The sequence below is a fragment of the Lepisosteus oculatus genome, chromosome 1 (genome assembly GCF_040954835.1).
Source record: "Lepisosteus oculatus isolate fLepOcu1 chromosome 1, fLepOcu1.hap2, whole genome shotgun sequence".
Classification (NCBI taxonomy): domain Eukaryota; kingdom Metazoa; phylum Chordata; class Actinopteri; order Semionotiformes; family Lepisosteidae; genus Lepisosteus; species Lepisosteus oculatus.
The window spans coordinates 72,336,884-72,356,634 of NC_090696.1; the positions used below are offsets into that span (position 1 = coordinate 72,336,884).

The window sequence follows — 19,751 nt, forward strand, 5'->3', positions numbered from 1 at the left end:
TCTTTCTCTATGGCTTATAATGCTCAGTGAGAAAAAAAATAATTTTGAAAGCCAGATTTGGTCAGTGCATTTCTAACAGTGACAGTGGAGTTGTGTACACAATACTAAGCAATGGCAATGAAAGTATCCACTAGCCCTCCTGTGTTACTAACTGGGAGCTAAAATACCATTTTTCATTGTAAGCGCACCTGACAGAACATTTCACTGTAAGAACACCAGCCCCTCAAGACCAGGACTGGGGACACTTTACATGTTTATTGTAATTCCAAAATGAAGAAGGTAAATAAAAATAAATAAAAGAGTAAAACACATTTCTATATTAGAAATATTTCCAGGGTGCATCTTATACAGTCTGTGTTTGTAACAGAAAAACTGGTTCACACGTTTGTTTTTCTGAGGATTGACGGTTGCAGTCCTCTGTTTGCAGTAGTCTGTAAAACTGCGCTTCACAAGCTACAGAATTTTCAGAACCTTAGCTTCGGCAGGTCACACCACTTCTGTCTTGGGCGTCTTGTATTGACTTCTGATTGCCTCTAACTGATGTGTACATATCAGGGATTCATACCTATTGGGTGCTTTTATTTATAGCCAGAAAACTGGCTTTTTGTGCTTGTTTTATCTTCTGTATTTGTTTTCAGCTTTTTAATGTTAGTTTTTGTGTCCAATCCTTTTCATGTATTGCCCAGCACCTTTTGACAATTGCTTTCAAAGCTTCTACAGTACATAATATAGTTTTTACTAGTTGCTGTGCTCTCAATATTTGGAGAAAAGGTACATAGGCATGGGTTATAATGAAACCAGGACAAATATTTAATATTTTAAAAAGTATATTTAATAAAAACATATAAAAATAAAGTGTTCGCCCGTGGCAAAAACAATTTTAAATACTAAGAAAAACTGTGCGGTATTTGTGAGTCAATACACCTGACCACTCTCTGAATACAGCACATGTTTCAGACGCTCCAACAATGTCAACCAAGAGGAAGAAGCGAACATTTGTTAAAACGTGACATTTTTCTGCACTTTTAATCAGGAAATGACAGCCCTGTCTTTGGAAAGAGAAGCCATGTGCAGACATCTCCTCCAAATATAAAAGATGAAGAATTATTTCCAAAACCTTCTTTGGCACTTTGAGGTTGTTTTAGATGTCACCCCTTTCTTCAGTTGTGCTAATGACACCGGTGACCCTAGTGGTCACAACAGGTGTTGCAGGCATTGTCGTTGAGGCAGTAACAGGAGCTGCAGCAGTTGTAGTCAGGGGATTGGCCGAATCGACAGGCGCTTCTGAAGTAATCAGACTCTGGCTTGTGCTCCATGCTCTGCTCAAAGCCTCTGTGGTCACTTTAGGTGGGTATGTGGTGGTAGTGGTCACAACCGGTGTTGCAGGCGTTGTCGTTGAGGCAGTAAAAGGAGCTGCAGCAGTTGTAGTCAGGGGATTCACCGAATAAACAGGCCCTGCTGAAGTAATCAGACTCTGGCTTGTGCTCCATGCTCTGCTCACAGCCTCTGTGGTCACTTTAGTTGGGTATGTGGTGGTGCGAGCAGGCTTTCTTGGCTGTCAAAAATATGCCACACATTATGCATCAGTTTTGAAATCCACATCCACTATCGTTCACTTGGACTTATGTTACATCATCATTTACGTCATGATCTTTATTTTATATCATGCCTTCCATACTTCACCACCGGACGTATACTGCACATTATATATACCATATATATGATCTATCGAAAGAAGAATTAATAAAAGATACAAAAGTTAAAAGACACTTGTTCTCTTTGTTCAGATACATTTCACCTCAAAACTATGTGGTTTGAATAAAAATATTTTCTGTCTCGCACACTCACAGTAACCAAAATGATGTATTTTTATTCCTGCGGCAGTGTTATATTATCCACGGGTTTAGGAGCATGAAGTCCCTACTTAAGGTAATTTTATCTGATATCTAAGTAACCTGGCATTCTCCTTCCCCTCTATGAGATATTATAAAGTGAACCAGCAGTGCAAATCTGCATGGCATCCAGTTACTTTCCATGGGAGTAAATCAAATTAGCAACGACTGAATACAGTTAACCACAATTTCATTTGAGTTTCCACATCCCTCAATTTTATTATCATTATTGTTATTTTGAGTTCTAAATATTATTTAGCATTTTGCTGTAAAAGAGAACATGCTTACACATGGGTGGAAAGGACGACGAATTATCTCCTGGAAACAGAAAATAGAAAGGTTTTCAATTACAGCACTCAGTTACATATTATTGTTTTGTAATTAAAAAAGTCAACTTTAAAGTTACACTCTCACTTTGACTTCCTTTCACTTTGACTTTTTCTTCTGCTTTAATTTCTTAATAAACTGACAAATTTAACCTGTGTATCACCTTCATTTATCTTTCATGATTCTCTTGAAACTCCTTCTTTTTAAAGTATTGTCTGTTTATTTGATGATTTGTCACATAGTGTAAAGAAAACTTTGATCTACACTAAATACAGAGTTTCAGGAATGAGCTTTATAAAATCCTAAAAAAAGAAAAACTCACCCAGCCTCCTAAAGTTGACCAATGTCTGTTAAAATGGTGTTTAGGCCTAAACTAAAGGAGAAATAAAGCAGATGTTTCTCATTGAAGAAATGTGTGATCGAAATTCAAGATTATGTAAGTAACTAAAAATATAACTATGAAAATATAACTAATAAGCAATTTTCCTATTTTTCAAATAGCTATTGATACTGAATAACTACTTCTGATATAAATATTTATGCTCATTGCTTGTTCTATGCCTTCTACTGCTGAGATAATTACTATGTGGTGTATTTGCTATCTGTGCAGTCATTTTAAAAATGAATAAAAATAAGCCTATTGATATTTCTGAGTCTGATTAACATGTTTAGGTGACCTGTGTGTCTGCATTAATTCTTTCTTAGCCAGGCTTCTAGAGGTGTTGGCAGATGTTTTTAATGAGGTTCATCAAATTTGTGCTGCATAATTGTCTGTGCTGTCACTTTGTTACCTGTTGTTTAGAATCCTCTGTGACCCACAAAATAGCCAACTTACGTGATTGTGTAGTGTTTTCTCATGAACAGGGTGAATGTAGGAAATCTTAGAGGAAAGAAATGTGGAGATTAATGGTAAAATGCACACTGAAAATTTAGATTCAAACTTCTATACAGATAAAAAGAAGCCTAGTTTTATACTGTGTACATGTAATGTGTACTGTTTACTCAAGTAATGGAGTGTAGGCATCATAATGCAGTAGAACATTACTTTTCATTTTCTTTAGAGCAGATGTTTGAAATATCAAGTGGTTCCCAATAAAAAAAAAACTTTGAAAGCTCAATTGTGTTAGTTTCTTTCATTTTAATGGTATGCTTAGAATATGCAATTATTTTCCTAAACACATATTTTAGAACTTAGTACATGTAACATACTCTTTTTTTTGCATATAATGAGTTATTTAAATACTCCCAAAATGTACGTTAAATTTCTTTTAAAATATTTTCTTACCTTCTTGCTGCTTGCCAAGTGTCTCTGAGGGTGCAGAATGTCGAACATCTGTACCAGACGAAGATGAACACAGCATGTTTAGTTTCACTTCATGGGTTCACTTCTTAGAACAATTAATAGTGATTTAAAAAAAAACCATGACAGGAATATACTATAAGTGTACCTACTATGCACAGGATTAACAGGAGTAACAATGCAATTTTCCTACATATTATCCAATTTATTAATCTCAAGTTAATAATTGCATTTTTTTCTCTTAATTTTGATATACTGTAGTTAAAACCAATTGATTGTGAGAGAATTAGTCATGTGGCTTGTTTGCTAGTTAGCCATAGAATCAATATTACTGGCACAAGTAATAAGAGCTGCTTTAGAAATGTGAAGACTTACAGGAAGACAGCTTACTGCACACAGAAGGGCAGAAAGCAGAACCAGTACCTTAATCATCTTTAGGCCTGTGGATGAAGGTTTTCATTGTCAATAAATTTGACATTTTTCACAAACGATACATCAACAATCTCAGAAATCATTAGCCAATGCATAGCTCCAGATATGTAACTTATTGAAAATGACTTTGAATTCAATGAAGACAAAACTTTTTACAAAACACCTTTTTCATAATCAGCACACCAAACTTTTGGTTTTATTTTAACAACTTTGACCAATAGAAATTTTACACCATGGATTTAGCAAGATTTTTTTGTATACATTTCTAAAAGGTTTACATTCCTAATTTCTAACATAAGATTTAGGTGCTTTGAGATCAATTATATTATTGTAAAAGGCAAAACATACTGTAACTGGATGTTTGGATGTATTTAAAATATAGAATATCAGTCTTCCTAGCATGTTTTGTATTCTAAATTCTTAATCTGGCTTTATGGTAAGTCATCAGATAAACTGTCGGTTTTCACAGCATCAAAATCTAACAGTTTTCCTTGCATTGATTTATAAATTCTAATAGGTTAAGTAGTCAATAAATTTCCAAAGTTCACAACATTCAGAAGAAAAGCAACTGAAATCACAGACAAATATAGAAAGGTGTACAACTTTATTATATTATAGACAAAATCTAGAAAAATGTATTCATTATATTTTATTCTTATGTAAATTTCTGTGTAATGTAGCCTTTCAGTTTAGTATAGAAATTTGATTATTTTTTAAGGTTAGCTGGCAGGTTATCATTTACTGAACACCCACTCACTTTGCAGTTTCGAAAGTATCTCAAATGTCACACTTGTTGGTGGCACAAGTCGCCCTGCTTCTCCTGTGAATGTAATGTGCTTAGACAAGGAACATAAGGTAATTAATTAGGTAAAGTCCTTTTTACTTTTGTTGAAAATAAGTGATCACAAGGATAGAATTATCATGTTTTCCACAAGACACAAATATGAAAACTGAGGTTAAACTCTGAAATGTGAAGACCTGTCTGATTAGATACATAACGTGCAGAACATTAAATTAGTACCTGTAATTATTAGAAAGGTTTAGTGCAAAGCCATAATGTTAATTATTAGGACATAATAATAAATAATAAGTGTTAAATTACCAAAATCCTACTGTCTTCTTTATGGTAATGAATGATTTGGATTAATTTGAATTTTAAGCGCTGTATGTTTTCACATAATGTAGCACGCTAATGTGAAAATATTAAATCAAAACTAAATTGTTCATTTTTTTCTACAGCTCTTACCTGTCTTCTGATCTGTAATGAAGAAAAAATCCAGGTTCTAGAAACAATCTGGAAATTGTGCCGCTCTTCTCTGATTCTTTAGCTGTTTATCCTGCTTATATACAGTTGTAGTCGTAGATGAGATGAAGTCATCACACAAGAAAGTTCTGATCTTGTCAATACAATTCATTTCCACGCTATATTTACAACATGTAAACTCCTTCATTCCTTAATGTGAACAAACATCCGGCAGTGACTATGACTGAATTTAATGATATGTTACAGGTCGCACCTCGGAGACGAGACAAAACAGGCAGTTGTCGGAATAATCCAAACAAATCTCAGTTTTACTCCTTATGAGCCTTCATACTGACATTGCAAAACTTTAATAATGAATCATAAACTTATTGATTTGAATTTCATTGAATTGTGAATTTCCTTTAATTGACCGTCTATATTTCTGTGTTCGAAAGCTAATCAATGCATTACAAAATAATGACAGGATTATGTACATACAACATTTAATGTGTTTTCTTTTAATGCCTGTTTCACAGAATACATGTTGTTGTTCAATATTTTAATTTTCCTAAGAATATTCAAAGACAAAGGACTAAAGGCACCTCTATTGTGTGTTTGACTGTAGTGACCTTTTCAGCGGAAAAAAACAACAATTCAAAATGGACATACGATAGTAAAACATTATGTTAGTACCCTTTCCCTGACCGTTATCTTTAATACCTTGAAAAGACGCAGCATTAACGAAGTATGATTGCATTTTGAAAGGGTGAATGTTCTTAGATTAAATATACTTACAAAAAGTAAACAAACAAGTGTGTCTAGCTTGTGGATCGTGCTTTAGAACAATTATGTGTTTTAGAAAGAATGTAAATTATGTGTGTATCTCTGGTTAAGTCAATGACTAGAGGACGTGCAGTCCGGTATCTGACAAATTAACCTGCAGAGGTTTCAACACCTTTCGTCTGACAAATACCTAAAGGCATGCAAAATGAGCAATGCAACTGACAAAGATGATTAATAGAAACATATTTGAGCCTTAATATGCGTCATTATGGATTTAACATCATACTTAATGGCCTTATAATTGTTTTGCTAAGAAAATGCCTTTAATCAGGACGACTTACAAGACCGACAATTATACACAAAGTAAATGTATTGCAAAAACACTGTATATAAAATAATTCAAGTATGGAGAAAAGTTAAGTAAACAAAAAATACAAGGAACGGTGAGACAGGCACTGAAAATGAAACCCAGTGAGTGGTGAACAATATGCTTGTGAGGACTGACTGATTACGGTACAGAAGGAAAGCCACCGATCAGACAGCAGTGTGACAGTGCCTGACGGTGTGAAGGAGGTCCCAGTTGTTTTCTGGAGAGACGCAGAAGAGTGGGGAGGGGCTGAGCATTTGTAATTGATGGAAACCACAATGAAAATGCCCGTTCTATAGTCTCTCAATGTGTTCTGTAATATAATACCAGAAATGTTGTGAACCTTCTGAAAACGCTAGTTATGTGAAGAGACATGCTAGAGAATGCTAGTTTATGGCATTTGTCATTCATGTGTTCATGTAAAACTGTAAAAGTTGTAAATAGTAAGTACATTATTTACATGTTGAACATGAAACACAAACTTTTCCAGATTAAAACATGTTGAAAACATCCAAATCCAATTTTTTATATAAGTTGTCAGGAAATTGTTTGCTCTTTATTTACTTTTTCTATAAAAATGATTTTTTAGAACATTGTGCTCAAAAATATATCATAAAGCAGACCCAATAAAAACAATTTCACAATGATGTTTGTTGTTTAAAAAAAAAGGATGAGAACAGATGTATTTATGAAGTTTTACATCTTTATTAATTCAGAATAACTACAATGCATTTAGAAAAAAATACAAAATATTGCTGTTTTAAACAATTTAAAAAATGAACAGTAATGTTGTAGTAAACATATTGATTCCAAGAAGGGTAGAATAGACCAAAAAAATAACAAAAAACAGCAAGAAATCAAAATCGCAACAAAACATGCAAAATAACTTTGTCTTCGCTTTAAGCTAATTGCAAAGGAAGATTTTCATCAAGATGACTTAAATTATAGACACACTTAAAAAACGTTGCCGTTTAATTTTTTAAGGTTGTTTTGTATTTATTTATTTAAAAACCGCTGTGGCGACGGATCAAGATCTCCATCTCTCCCGCTCTTCTTCATTAGTAATAGTAGTGATTCTCCTCGGCCTGAGCCGGGCTGTCGTGTACGACACAGGGCACGCGGCTGTCGCCGTGAATGGCGTCGGCTGCGGCTAGAATGATGCCCTCTGCGTCCGGATTCACGGGATCGACAAATCCGGGCTGCTCACCGTTGCCGTAGGGCCCGTGGGGCCCCTTGTTACACGGCACCTGGACAGGGGGTTTCCTGATCCCTGAAGGGTTCCTCTTCGCCCCCTCGGAAGGGAAGAAGGGGATGTTGAGGGCCGGACTGCCCTTCCCCATGGGCGCCGGGGTGGTGGCGTCTTCCCCGCCCGGTTCCGCGAAGCCCTGGGTGGCGCCCGCGCTGGGAGAGGGGGTGACCTTGCGCACGCCAGCCGGCCACATCACCCCGGCGAAGGGATCCAGGTTGGGATACAGGGGGTTCGTTCCCGGGACGGGGAAGCCGCCGGCGACCCCAGGGGAGCTCGGGCCGGCGTTCGGCCCGCTGTCGCCCCTGCCGGGGAGGTTGGGGCCCACGGCCGGGGTGTTGCCGCCTGGTCCTGCGGGGGCGCCCTCGGGGTTGGGCGGAGAGCTTCCCGGGGTGTTGGGGCCGCCCTCAGCGGCCGGCTGATTGCCGGCGCCGTTGGCAGCGGTGCCGTTGGCGCTGGCCGCCGCTCCTGCCCCTTCCGTGTTGGTGGGAACTCCGCCGGGGGTAGGGGGCAAGTCTTCGGCCTTGGGTGCCTCTGTGGCCGCGGGTGCTTCTGGCTTCCCGGGGGATTCCGACTCCTTCTCGTTGACTTCGTTTATTTCCTCAGAGAGGGGGGCGCGACGTCCGAAATTCCCGAATCCGAAGGGGCCGTAGCCGTAAAAGGATGGTACGTAGCCACCGTACTGAGGCTGGAACAGAGGGGAGGCGGGTTCAGAGAGGTTCTGAACATCATCCGGTTCCTGATCAACACTAAAGGGGGAGGGGGGGAAATATGGCACGACTGAAATATTCTGACCGCATTGAAATAAAACTCAAAATATTACCGCTCCTGCCTCCTCTGACTCTGCGGGGGCTGCTGTGTTAGGGCCCATCTGAAAAAAAGTTAAAAAGTTAATTTTAGACAGACGAAAGCGAAGTAGATCGATTTGGAGTGTATGCGCAGATCGATTTCGGATGCAAGGGAAGCAGTTTGGTATGCGCTTACCCCAGCCATTGGTGGAAGATGCACGTACACGACTTTCGGAAAATCCTGCTAAATTGAAAGAAATTTGGGGGATGTTAATTTGTGTACTTCACCTCAAATTATATTATTAGTAATTTAAAGCCTTGTGTTGTCTCGACCAGAATGAGACAGCAAAGTAAATATACTTCTACAATAAAACACCTCAGAAGTCCCTTTCATCAGGGGTGTATTTCTTCAGTTGCGAAGAGCTGTGCCCCTTCAGGTTTTTAAGGCATCTCCTAAGCATCTAAAGAACTGGGTGCAGCTACAGTAATTGCTTCATTTCAGCCTATATTGGGTTGAATTAGCTTGTTGAGAGTTGAGGTGAAACAGTCTTAAAAACACAGGGTCTTCTTGGAGTGGTGTACCACTGATTTACAAGAGTAGGGACTGCATAGAATGCATTTTTCATCCTTAACAAATGAGAGTGTTAAAGAGACTCGGAATAGAAGTCTATATTAAGAAAAAGACTGAAAGGTTTTTAAATGCTCGGGTATTGAAATAACTGGCAACACCACAAAGCTACAGAACTGCAATGCATCTCTTACTTTTCTCAGACGTTACTGACTCACCTGCTGCTGTCCTGCCTGTGGCTGAAATGCGAAGGGAGGGAGCTGTAAAGCAAACAAATTGTCTTTCTTTAGGATTCATGTACAAGAGAGAAATACCCAAGACACCGCTGAGCTCCAGTTTGTCGTCTGTTGTGCTAAACGTGATCCATTAAGGAAGCCAGAAGATACTTTTGATGATCTCACTCAGAACTTGTGGAACTATAAGAGCTCATACCCTTTCATAAACTGTGCTTAACCTGTGGCTTGCTTACTTAGTTAATTACAAAGTCTTCAAGAAATGGGAATCTTGGCTGTTATCAATAAGCAGTAACTATTATTATAAAAATAGCAATTCCATTCCAATGATAGCTACAGCTGTAACAAAAAAAAATCCATGATAGTAAAGTTCATGTATATCACACTGAACACACCTGTGGTGGTTGCTGCTGTCTTGGGTACTGTGTCTGCCTGGGTGTATTTCCAATGGCTGGATTCACCTGTTTTTTTCAAACCAAGAGATTTTTTTAATGTAGTTCGTTTTTAAACTGCTTTCTCCAGCTTAGGTGCTAAACCCTAGGAAAGAGGATTGAGATAAATGGGGAGAAGCTAAAGGGGTTTTTACAGTTTGAATCCTTAAATGTATCCTGAATACATCTGGCTCTTAGTTTCTAAGGAAGCGTTTTAAATGATTAACCTACCTCGGGACTTGGGTGCATAGGTGGCTGGGGCTTGGTCTGAGGTATGGGGACATATTGAGGGACAACCTGAGTCACAAACATAAATCATTATACATATTCAGCATGGACAACAGTGAAATTATAATGATCAGTTTAAGGCAGGATCTGCAGTTCACAACATACATTTTGGCTTGGCTGCTGAGTTCTGGGCTGGGGTGCGTTACTGTAGGATGGTCTTACCTGTGCAAAACATAACCATTGGTCATTTTACTTTGACTCCATGTAAAAAACGAAAGCCTGACTGAAACGCAGGGGTCCCGGTGATTGAAAAAGGCGGGCTTGGTTGGGGAGAACGCCCTCCCCAGGTTTTCACCTGTCTAACACCTGTGACCTGCGCAGTGGGCCATCGAAAAAAAGAACGCTGTACAACAGCATTCGGGCTTTTGCAGTTTTCCACTGTACGATATGGTGCAGAGAGCTTATAAACATGGAGGGGGAAAGGGTTGTAGAAACGCTAATGAGAAAAGATAGCCATGGAAAAAAAAACAACATACATTTGGAATGAACTGTGGCTGCTGCGGCGTTCGTCTCGCCAGACCTGAGTTGGGCCAAGAGGGAACAATCTGTGGAGGAGAATGTTTGTTACTGCCAAAACTGTAGAGATCTGTAGCACCTTGAGTCACACTAGAGTCACACAGAGTGGCGGAGCTGTTTGTTGCTTACATCTGGGCTGGGCTGCTGTGGGGGGTCTTGTCTCATGCGAGGGATGTTGCCGTTTGAAGGATAAACCTGTGTGAGATTCAGACATGAGATATCTCAGCACTGTATTCCTTTTTCCCATGTTTACCCATGCAACTTTCAGGACACCATTCTCCTCTTGCCGTTTAGTCCCCAGACCTGTTTAACTTAATTAAAGAGAGAATCTGAGAAAATATGTTAGTTACAAATTAATTTTAAAGGTACTGTATAATTCAGAATTCATGCTTAAGATACAGTAATAAGAACAGATAACAGCACTACGTGCTATGCAGAATTCTGTTACTAGAAGCAGTACTGTGCTCAATTTCTGGCATTTATTTTACTATTTTTTTTACTATTTATAATAAAAAACCAAAAGTTTTTAAGTTTTAAAGTTAAAGGACTGCAAGAAATGGGGCTTACATCTTGGCTTGGTGGTAGTGGCTGTTGAGGCCTTGATTGTGGTTCACCATATGAAGGACCAAACTAAATGTGAATAAAATAAGTCTCGTTATAGGGAAAAAATATATTTTAAAAAGCTTTTTGATTAATGAATATAAAATGAAAGCAGGCCAGCACCTACCTCTGGACGAAGCTGAGGCCTTGCCTGAGGGACATTACCATAAGGATTGAACTGTTGGGAAAAAACAAAACAAATTGGTTTGGAAAAAGCCACGTACATTTTAAGAAACCGAGATTTAGGAACGAACACAACGAAGTTCCACAACTACCTCAGGGTGAGGCGGCTGAGGCCTTGTCTCTGGGACAGAGCCATAAGAAGGTCTGAACTGTGAAATAAAAAAAATATATATGTCAGTTTGGAGAGAACAGTCATGAATTTTAAGAACGGCAGAAGCCAAATGAATCAAAGGTTAGAGGAGCAGCTACCTCAGGGCGAGGCTGCTGAGGTCTTGACTCTGGGATACTACCATAAGGATTGAACTGTGGGGTGAAAAACAAGTCGGTAAGGAGGAAAAAAAGTATATTTTGCAGAAAAGGTACATAGGAAACGAACACAGGAGCTCCACTACCTCAGGTCGAGGCTGTTGAGGCCTTGTTTCTGGGACAGGACCAAAAGGAGGTCTGAACTGCAGGACAAAAAAATATGTCAGTAACGGAAATAAAATGTAGATTAAAATAACTTTAGGTCTGCAAAGTAGGCCCATAAACAGGAAACTACCTCCAGGCGAGGCTGTGGTCTTGTCTCAGGAACGTTACCATAAGGATTGAACTATGGAACAGAAAAAACAAGTTAAGACCAGAGGGGGGTAAGCGTAATATATTAAGAAGGCGTTAGTTTTAAGCGACAGGATGAAGAGCTGCTACTACCTCAGGACGAGGTGGCTGAGGCCTTGTCTCTGGGACAGAACCAAAAGGAGGTCTGAACTGTGGAAATAAAACAACCGTCAGCCTCGAGGAAAAAAAACAACAAAACACTGCCGATCTTGAGAATCGGTCGAGTCAAATGAGCTGAAGCTAGAACAGCAGCTACCTCAGGGCGAGGTTGTGGCTTCATCTCCGGAGCGTTGCCATAGGGATTGAACTGTGAAACAAAAACACAAGTCAGCACAAAGAGGGGGGGGGAAGCATATTTTAGGAAATTCGAGATTGAAAAAATAGAAATCAGGGCCGCAGCTACCTCCCAGCGAGGCTGTTGAGGCTTTGACTCAGGAGCCGGGCCGTAAGAAGGTCTGGACTGTGGGAGAAGACTTAGTTAGCGCTAAGGAAAGGAAGCAAAAACAGCTCGGAAAAGATGTTGGAATTTTTTAACGAGCAGGGCGTGGCGAGGCAACTACCTCGGGGCGAGGCTGCTGGGACTGTGTCTCCGGTGCGGTACCGTGAGGAGGACTGACCTGTTGGCCGAAATAGGAAGGTCAGCACCGAGAGAAAAAGCGGTAACATAAAGAAATCGCAGTTTTAAGGCGAAAGGATGAAGGCGCCACAAGTACTTCGGTACGAGGTTGTTGGGGGGGCTGCTGAGGCCTCTTCGGTGGCACTTTACCGTAGGATGGCTTCATCTGGAAGGAGGCAAGGTTGACGTTATTCATACTGCAGTTTGACAGTATTAGAACAAATAATACAAACAGGCTCGCAAGGTATGTACATTGGGATGTGACTCTGCAGGCTTCGGTGTTGTTGCTTGTGGCCTTTTATCAAGGATAGGGCTCTCCTGTGTGAAAGGAAACATTTCATTACAATCTTTCATTACAGCTTTGCTTTTAGAGTCTCTTCAAGCGCGGGGCACTAGGGTCCTAGATATGAAGCAAGTTCACACTCCATCAGTACTTCACTGTGGGATTTAGTATTTATATATCAAATGAATTTACTTACATTTTGATTTGGCTGTTCTGGGAGCTGAGGGACATTGGGGATGGGAGAATGTTCCTGAGCAAAAATAAGCGTTAAAGCAAAACATGACTTATTACAGCGAAACAGAAATGGTTAAGACTGAAGCAGTAGAGGAGGAATGGATACCCTTACCGGAGGACCTTGCAGACCGGGTCTCTGTGGTTGCTCCTGTGGCACATTTCCACTAGTGGGAACTCCCTGAAGAGATAATACATGTCAGGCCTGGATCTGGAGACTTGCTGTGTGAAACTGAAAAAAATCTATTTTGGAGAGAGTGCCTTACATTTGGACTCTTCTGAACAGGGACCTGCGGTATCATCTGGGGCACATTTCCAAATGGAGGGAACATCTGTAGTGGATATGGTGAACACAGGCTATAAGCAACAGGAAGACTGAAATATTGATTATCTATGTTAGTCTATGTATATATCTATGTATCTACTTCTGTATCTAGCTATTGGTCTGCCTGTGAGTACAATTAGTTCGATACGCCGTTGAAAGCTTCGATGCCCTATTTTAAAGCATTGTCAAAATACATGTCGAAATAACTCGTCGTAAGTATGGAGCTACTTCTGCGTGCTCATATATTGTATCTATTGTAACAGCAATGTGAGTTAACAGCAGAGGGAAAAAAAAAACATTCGCATTGGGAATGAGACCCCTTCTGTCTTGATTGCATCAGAGACAGTGTAAAGATGAAACCAGGCACAGTTTATTAAGGGCGGGGCTACTGTTTACACCTCTTAGACTCTAAGCCTCCTGCAAGCTTCATATCCCAACTACTGCATGCAGAGTGAGCGCAGACAGAGTGCAAGTGACAGGGAGGACTCCTATACTCGGCCGGAGTTCTAGTCAAGCTTTTGAAGTGGTATCCGTTTATGGCCGAATCTCAGAAAACCCTGAGATTTCTCTTTTTTTTTTTGGTGCAAAAACCTTATCCCGTCAATTTTACACTGGCAAGCAACTGAGTAAAGCTGTCGTAACCTGAGGGGTCTGCTGCGGGGGTGCCTGTGGTCTTGGTTGACGGGGCGAGTCTTCTTCCTGTATTGAAGGTTATAGATCAGGGATGAGGTGCTGGGACGAGAAACCGAGTCCGGTGGGGGGGTGTTAAGGAGGAAAGTGGGGATCGTAAGGACCACAGGGCTCTCACCTCGAAGCTCTGCACAGCCGCTTGACGTTGTGGGAATCCGAATGGGAAGAACTGAGGAATGAGGGAAAGAGTGAATTAAACATTGGAGAAAGCACGCTCCTAGAGTAAATGGGAAACTGTGCTGAGGCAGGGACTTACTGGCATCATCTGAGGCGCATTTCCGTATGAGGGAATTCCCTGTGTGACAGATAAGTCAACGCTTAGAAAAGCATACTGATGGGGGGAGCGACTTAAAAACAAGGCTAAAACAGAGCGGTACCAGAAATCAAATATTCCCAGGGAGTCTTTTATGCGGAATAATAGGACTAGTGATGTTAGTAAAGATGTGTTACGTTCAGTACATATTGCTTGATCGTGTTTGTTAATGAGATTAAAACAACACTTGGAACTTAGTGAAAACGTAGCTCCTGTAGGACATTTCACTGCTTACCCATTGCTGTGGTGAAATTCCAAATGGATATTGTTGCTGGAAAACAGGAATTATTCATGTACTGCTGTCCATGGAAATGAGGTCTAAAGCTACTCTACACTAGTGCTGTGTTAATATGCAAAGCAGCGATAATTGGATAATATAGAAAACAAATGTTAAGTTGGCACATTTGAAAAAAATACGATGCCTGGGGCAGAGAGCATTTTCAAATAATAAATCACTTGTTTGGATGAAATATTCTCTTACCAAACCTTGCAATTTGAACAAGTACCTTTCCACTGTAGGGCTAAGAAAAAAAATAAAGCATTTGCAAAGCGAGCTTTAGGCAGGTTGCAGACACAAAGTTGCTGAGACATAGCTGAGATAGCAGAAATTCAGGACATGCAAAATGATTCTCGTGCTGAGCTCGTGTTCTTTATGATGTGTAAGCCCTTCTTAGGTTCTTAATAAAAGTATATCTTAACATCTAATTTGTGCTCAGGGTGTGTTTCAAAGCTTACTGTTACAGTAAACAATTTCAGTTAGCTATGGTCGTAGAACAGTTTTGAATGTTTGTTTCCATTTTTTTTCATTCTAATTTAGATGGAAATAACCTCCAAGAAAACTGATCACACAGCAATATACAATTGCCGTTTTGTATATTCTGAAACTCCTTTCTAAAGGAGCAGTGAAATGGTTAAACTGCTTTGTTTAGATGCTGTGCACTGACTTTGTGTTTCAAATGAGGTTCTTAATTCGTCAGTGCAATGAAACACCAGCTGTTTACAAAGCTTGGAAAACATGCCTGAGACTTTGTTATTAGCAATGAAATCCTAAGATATTAGGAGGAGTACTACACTGTCACCATTAATGGTGAAAGAAGAATCACTGCTGCCATTAATGTTTAAATAATAAAAATAATAATAATAATAAAACTAGAGTATGAAGTAAGAGCTACTGTTTCTCAACCTGGGCTCTTTGTCACAAATCAGATTCTACCTGTGGATGCTGAGGCACATGCAGATATGGCTGAGATCGGAAGAATTGTTTCAGAGGTGGCTGCTGCAAAAGGGGCTGTTTCAGCTGCGGTAGGCTGGGCTGTGCGACCCGTTTCTGTGACAGAACTTGTAGCCATGGATGTGCAGGCAGGGAGGTTTGGTAAATCTGCAATATTTATAACACTGTGAAGCCGGAGCTTGAGCAGGAGCAATCTACTGTAGATCGACACGGACAAGGCGTGCAGCAGTACCCGCCCCGCCCCGTCCGACACTGCTGACGGACTTTCGTACTGACACAACTGCCGCCAATGCCCACACTCTGTGTCCTTTCCAGTCTGCCGAAAAAAAAAAAACAAGCAAGCCTGGCAAGCGAGGCTTCGGATACACGGGAGAGTGAAAGGCAATAAAACAGCAGAGCAGTGTTTGGAGTTGACAAAAGTTCAAATCGAATGTGCCGAGCAGCGAGCTGCATAATCTGCGACGAGAAACGAGGGCAAGCTTGCTGTGATCTAAGTATGTCACTGTGTGGTGAGATAAAAGATAAAATATTTCTTGTAATATCTTTCTATTGTGAAGTACAGAATGGTTCTTTTTTGTGTCCTCATTTAATCCCCTGTACCTAAAGATAATGGGTGTTCACAAGCTTTTGTGGTGATATGATCTTTTAAAAACGATATTGACAATATCTCCAGGGTTGTAGACCTGCTGACCCATGTCAAAGAACAGATTGATTTCATTAAAGGAAAGTCACTGTTAAAATGCAATACCAAATGAAATTTCATTAAAATAGAGACATATTTGGGGTGTGGGGTTACTGAAATCCACACAATTGGAGGAACGTTTTAAATTTTATTCTAAAATCTTCTTATTCTTCTAAGGAAGTAGAGACTTTGTTACTTTGGCAAGGCCATTTAACAGATTTTACTTAACAGATATGTACTGATAGATATAATACGTACAACAAATGCCATTGTTTCCTAGACACATTTGTTTATTTTTAGTGTCCCTCTGTATATTTCTTCAGGATGTGTTGGTATTGTACAAAAGTGAGAGCATGTAAAATAAAATATTTTATGTTCAGCATTTCAAAATTATTCTATCATAAGCTAGTGGTAGGCTTTGCATTTGTAACACATATGTATTTTAAGTAGAAAAATAAATAAATAAAAACATTAACGGCACAATAGTCCATAATGGTCCATATTTGGGACCTATATCATATCTGGTCCATACTAGAGTACAGTGATTCATTGAATCTGAGGTTAAACTAGTTACTGTAGTGTTAAGCACACTGGGAGCGAATGAGTCATCTCTTGAATGGGATTCCGGTCCATCAGAATATCTACCTCAAACAATGCTGGTTCTCACTTAGAAGCTGGGTGGGTAGGAGCAACTGGAATAAAGTACCTCGCTTAAGGGTACAACAGCAGAGTCTGGAGCAGGGACTTGATCCCATAACATATCGGCTCCACCCACTTCTACGCTTTTCCCAAGGACACACACCACACTACACAATACACATAAGACATTCCCACAATACTCTCCCGTATCTTACTCACTCTCAGAGAAAGTACTCACTTGTCTCTGTTGCTGAGGTGCTCCGTACCATCTGTATTGCTGCATCTTTGCCTGCAGAAGAAATCTTTCTTTCATCACTCTGGAAAATGTGGTGTGCCAAAAATGGGGAGCCCCTTAATTGCAGTTAAAACACGAATCCACCCAGCATTTAAATTGCATGTGTAATGTTTCTTCTTAAAGAATGCTAATAGCTACGGATAGCTTTAGCATCTGCAATGCGTTGATTTAGGCATAAATTCTGTAGATTTGATTGCTCTATCCATATAAAGGTATTTTCCATTTAAATAAGTGGTATTTGGGAATTTAGAATGGGTTACTAGCATGAAAAAGAGTTTCAAGGTTTACCTCATGACTATCACTAAAAGCACCAGGAACAATCTGTTAAACATAAAAAGAGTTAGTTTTCAAAAAGTAATGCTTTTGCCAATTACAGTATGTCATCCAGACATATTTACCAAATGCTTATAGTGCTAATAAAACTTGAAGGATGTTTTGGCTTCTTTTTGACACTTAAAGGAGATTACACCACACACTGTGATTTGCATATTTGAAAAATTGTTTGACATTTCCGTGTGAAGCTCTACGCTCAAAACCATGGTTCCTACTGTTCTAAAAAACACTGAAAAGAATTCAAGAATTCTCAGACTGATCTGTGAAGAAGCACATTGTATTGCATAAACCTTTCAGTTTGAGATGCCTGTTCAAATTATAAATTATAAGTGTCAATTATTGCAAACTACTATTCCAATTATTGCTTGGAAGCCTGTCCAAGTAAGCAGCTCAATGATATAAGCAGTGAGCATAGTAAACAACATAATATTGAATAGAACATATGTAGGTTTACACTAATGTCTGGCAAGGAAAAGAGATAGAGGTGTGAACCTCTAATTTTCTTAGTAGGTGTTCCTAATATACTTTAGGAACACATGTGGTGGGGGTAAGTATATAAATATATACAGGTATATACAGTATATAGATTAGATTGCATTGTTTTAGAATCTAAAAATATTTTACCCCTCAAACAAGGCTGTGAGCATCAGTAAACACTGTATAACGTTCTTCTCTCCTGAGCCAGTGCCCATTCCTGTCTTGTAATTGATTGATTTGTTTCCAGGTCTAAAGGATATCCCTTGCCACTTATTTGTATGCGTGTTATATAGACAGATGCTCAGTTGTTTTGTTATTTACCCCATCCTCATTGATTAATATGTTAACTTGTTTAGAAATTGTTTCACAAAGATGACCTAAGGATAACCAATTGTGAGACTTACTGGAAAGGCCAGCGATGTGCCCAGAAAGCACAGGACCAATAACGCAATCTTCATCCTGCAAAATTGCACCTGAAAAGAAAAACATTGTGATCCTGATTAAGTGTCATTTTCTTCTGGTAAGGGTGGTAAGATTTTGAGTACATAAATAATAATACTGGCCGTGCATGTGTATAAAACTAAAAGTTAAGAATTTTACTTTCTTGTTGGCCAGGTTTCTTGTTCGTTTAAAATAAAACATTTGACAGTAAGAAATTACAGAACTAACTTAAACATTTAGACTTTTGAAAACAAATTAGTTTAACACAAGCCATATGTACAGTATGTGTGCGACTGACACTTGAAATAATTTTAATATCATAACTTAATGGTTTCAGTATACTTTATGACAAAACCAAAGCTGTTACCATGAAGGTGAATCATAAGGTTTCTGATCAGTATAATTAGATATTACCTTGCCTTGTTGAATACGAAGCCTGTCCGAGAGCAGAAAACAGATCAATGAGGGTTTACATAAAATAAATAAAATAGATTTAGAGTCTCTTATGCTCTTCTGCTTGCATTGGAGTTATCTGAGAAGGGCAGAATTTAAACCCTGTTCTGTTTCGGAAGGAACCAATCACAGTTTAGCTTACAGGCTGTGACACAGTTCAAATTGTAGTTTTGTTAACATTTCATTACTCCTGAGAACTCAGCTAAGGATTAAACATGTAAATTACTCCATTATGTATAATTATACAGTATAAGATTCTGCTTATTGGACAAGCTCTACCAGATACAGACATACAGTGTGTGTTTAATATTTTGCAAGTTGATGGATAAGAGATGTTTCCTTATTTTACATGTTTATCAATTATATCTTCTTTAATGAAATTAAAATTGAAAGTTTGAATACTCTCCAACATTGTATATATTTAAAACATTTTTTATGCTCTAAATTATAAAAATAAAACAATAAGAGTCGTTATCATCATCATTTTTTGTAGCATTTTGTAATACAGTTCAATAATAAGCCATTTATGTACATTTCAAATACAGCAAATATATAGTAGATGAGCTGTAGATAGACTAGTTATAAACACAGTTAGGAATGTCTGTCATGTTACCTTGGTATAATATGTGTGTTGCAATACTGTATGTAAACACAGTATAGGACCTCTGAGGGGAATATGACCATCAAACACTCACCATTTTTGTCTGTAACACTTACAGTACTAACTTTTATGCATATTTGCAACTAGTATTAAGAAAATGTTTCGATTTGCTTTACAGACAGGTTGAACACTGATGTAACAGCCAAGCCATTCAAAAAAAAGAACAACTAACCCTCGTGACTGTGGATCTGGTTAGCCTACAGGAAATGATGACCATTGCCACTAATTAGTCCATTTAAGAGCACATCATTTTATCCACATCCTACGGTCGATGGATGATGTGTAAA

At 39.0% G+C, this 19,751-nt stretch overlaps 1 protein-coding gene and 1 long non-coding RNA gene across 16 annotated transcripts; both read right to left on the reverse strand.

The window, feature by feature from the left end:
- Positions 1 to 2,147: 2,147 nt before the first annotated feature.
- LOC107077172 (uncharacterized) lies at positions 2,148 to 3,960 on the reverse strand. Its single transcript, XR_011190397.1, has 5 exons — positions 3,895 to 3,960; positions 3,505 to 3,552; positions 3,055 to 3,099; positions 2,542 to 2,592; positions 2,148 to 2,210 (listed from the first exon to the last, which is right to left on the reverse strand). It is a non-coding gene; the product is annotated as an uncharacterized lncRNA (long non-coding RNA).
- A 2,916-nt stretch (positions 3,961 to 6,876) lies between these two features.
- On the reverse strand, positions 6,877 to 18,868 carry LOC107077140 (uncharacterized). 15 transcript variants are annotated; one of them, XM_069192551.1, is made up of 33 exons: positions 18,765 to 18,856; positions 18,314 to 18,382; positions 17,388 to 17,420; positions 17,043 to 17,093; positions 15,466 to 15,630; positions 14,488 to 14,523; positions 14,196 to 14,234; positions 14,058 to 14,108; positions 13,892 to 13,948; positions 13,191 to 13,256; positions 13,040 to 13,105; positions 12,890 to 12,943; positions 12,663 to 12,728; positions 12,508 to 12,576; positions 12,355 to 12,411; positions 12,198 to 12,254; positions 12,051 to 12,101; positions 11,888 to 11,944; positions 11,739 to 11,789; positions 11,590 to 11,646; positions 11,447 to 11,500; positions 11,290 to 11,346; positions 11,142 to 11,192; positions 10,982 to 11,044; positions 10,544 to 10,609; positions 10,375 to 10,443; positions 10,004 to 10,060; positions 9,842 to 9,907; positions 9,575 to 9,640; positions 9,165 to 9,206; positions 8,575 to 8,619; positions 8,414 to 8,461; positions 6,877 to 8,278 (listed from the first exon to the last, which is right to left on the reverse strand). In XM_069192551.1, the coding sequence occupies exons 2-33, from the start codon at positions 18,365 to 18,367 to the stop codon at positions 7,403 to 7,405; spliced, it is 2,697 nt and encodes an 898-aa protein (XP_069048652.1). In that variant the 5' UTR covers positions 18,368 to 18,382; positions 18,765 to 18,856; the 3' UTR covers positions 6,877 to 7,402. The 15 variants fall into 15 exon arrangements, with proteins under 15 accessions (XP_069048652.1, XP_015200889.2, XP_069048656.1 ...); XM_015345403.2 differs by having other exon boundaries at positions 8,575 to 8,622; XM_069192555.1 differs by lacking the exon at positions 17,388 to 17,420 and having other exon boundaries at positions 8,575 to 8,622.
- Between the last annotated feature and the right edge of the window lie 883 nt (positions 18,869 to 19,751).

Bases quoted from the DNA above. Each gene is read 5' to 3' on its own strand.
- LOC107077140 (XM_015345403.2), bottom strand. From the start codon at position 18,367: ATGAAGATTGCGTTATTGGTCCTGTGCTTTCTGGGCACATCGCTGGCC. The intron at 14,109-14,195 runs GTAAGTCCCTGC...CTCATTCCTCAG, and splicing joins ATGCGCCTCAGATGATGCCA to TTCTTCCCATTCGGATTCCC. The intron at 11,501-11,589 runs GTAGTGGAGCTC...TTCACCCCACAG, and splicing joins CTCAACAGCCTCGACCTGAG to TTCAATCCTTATGGTAGTAT.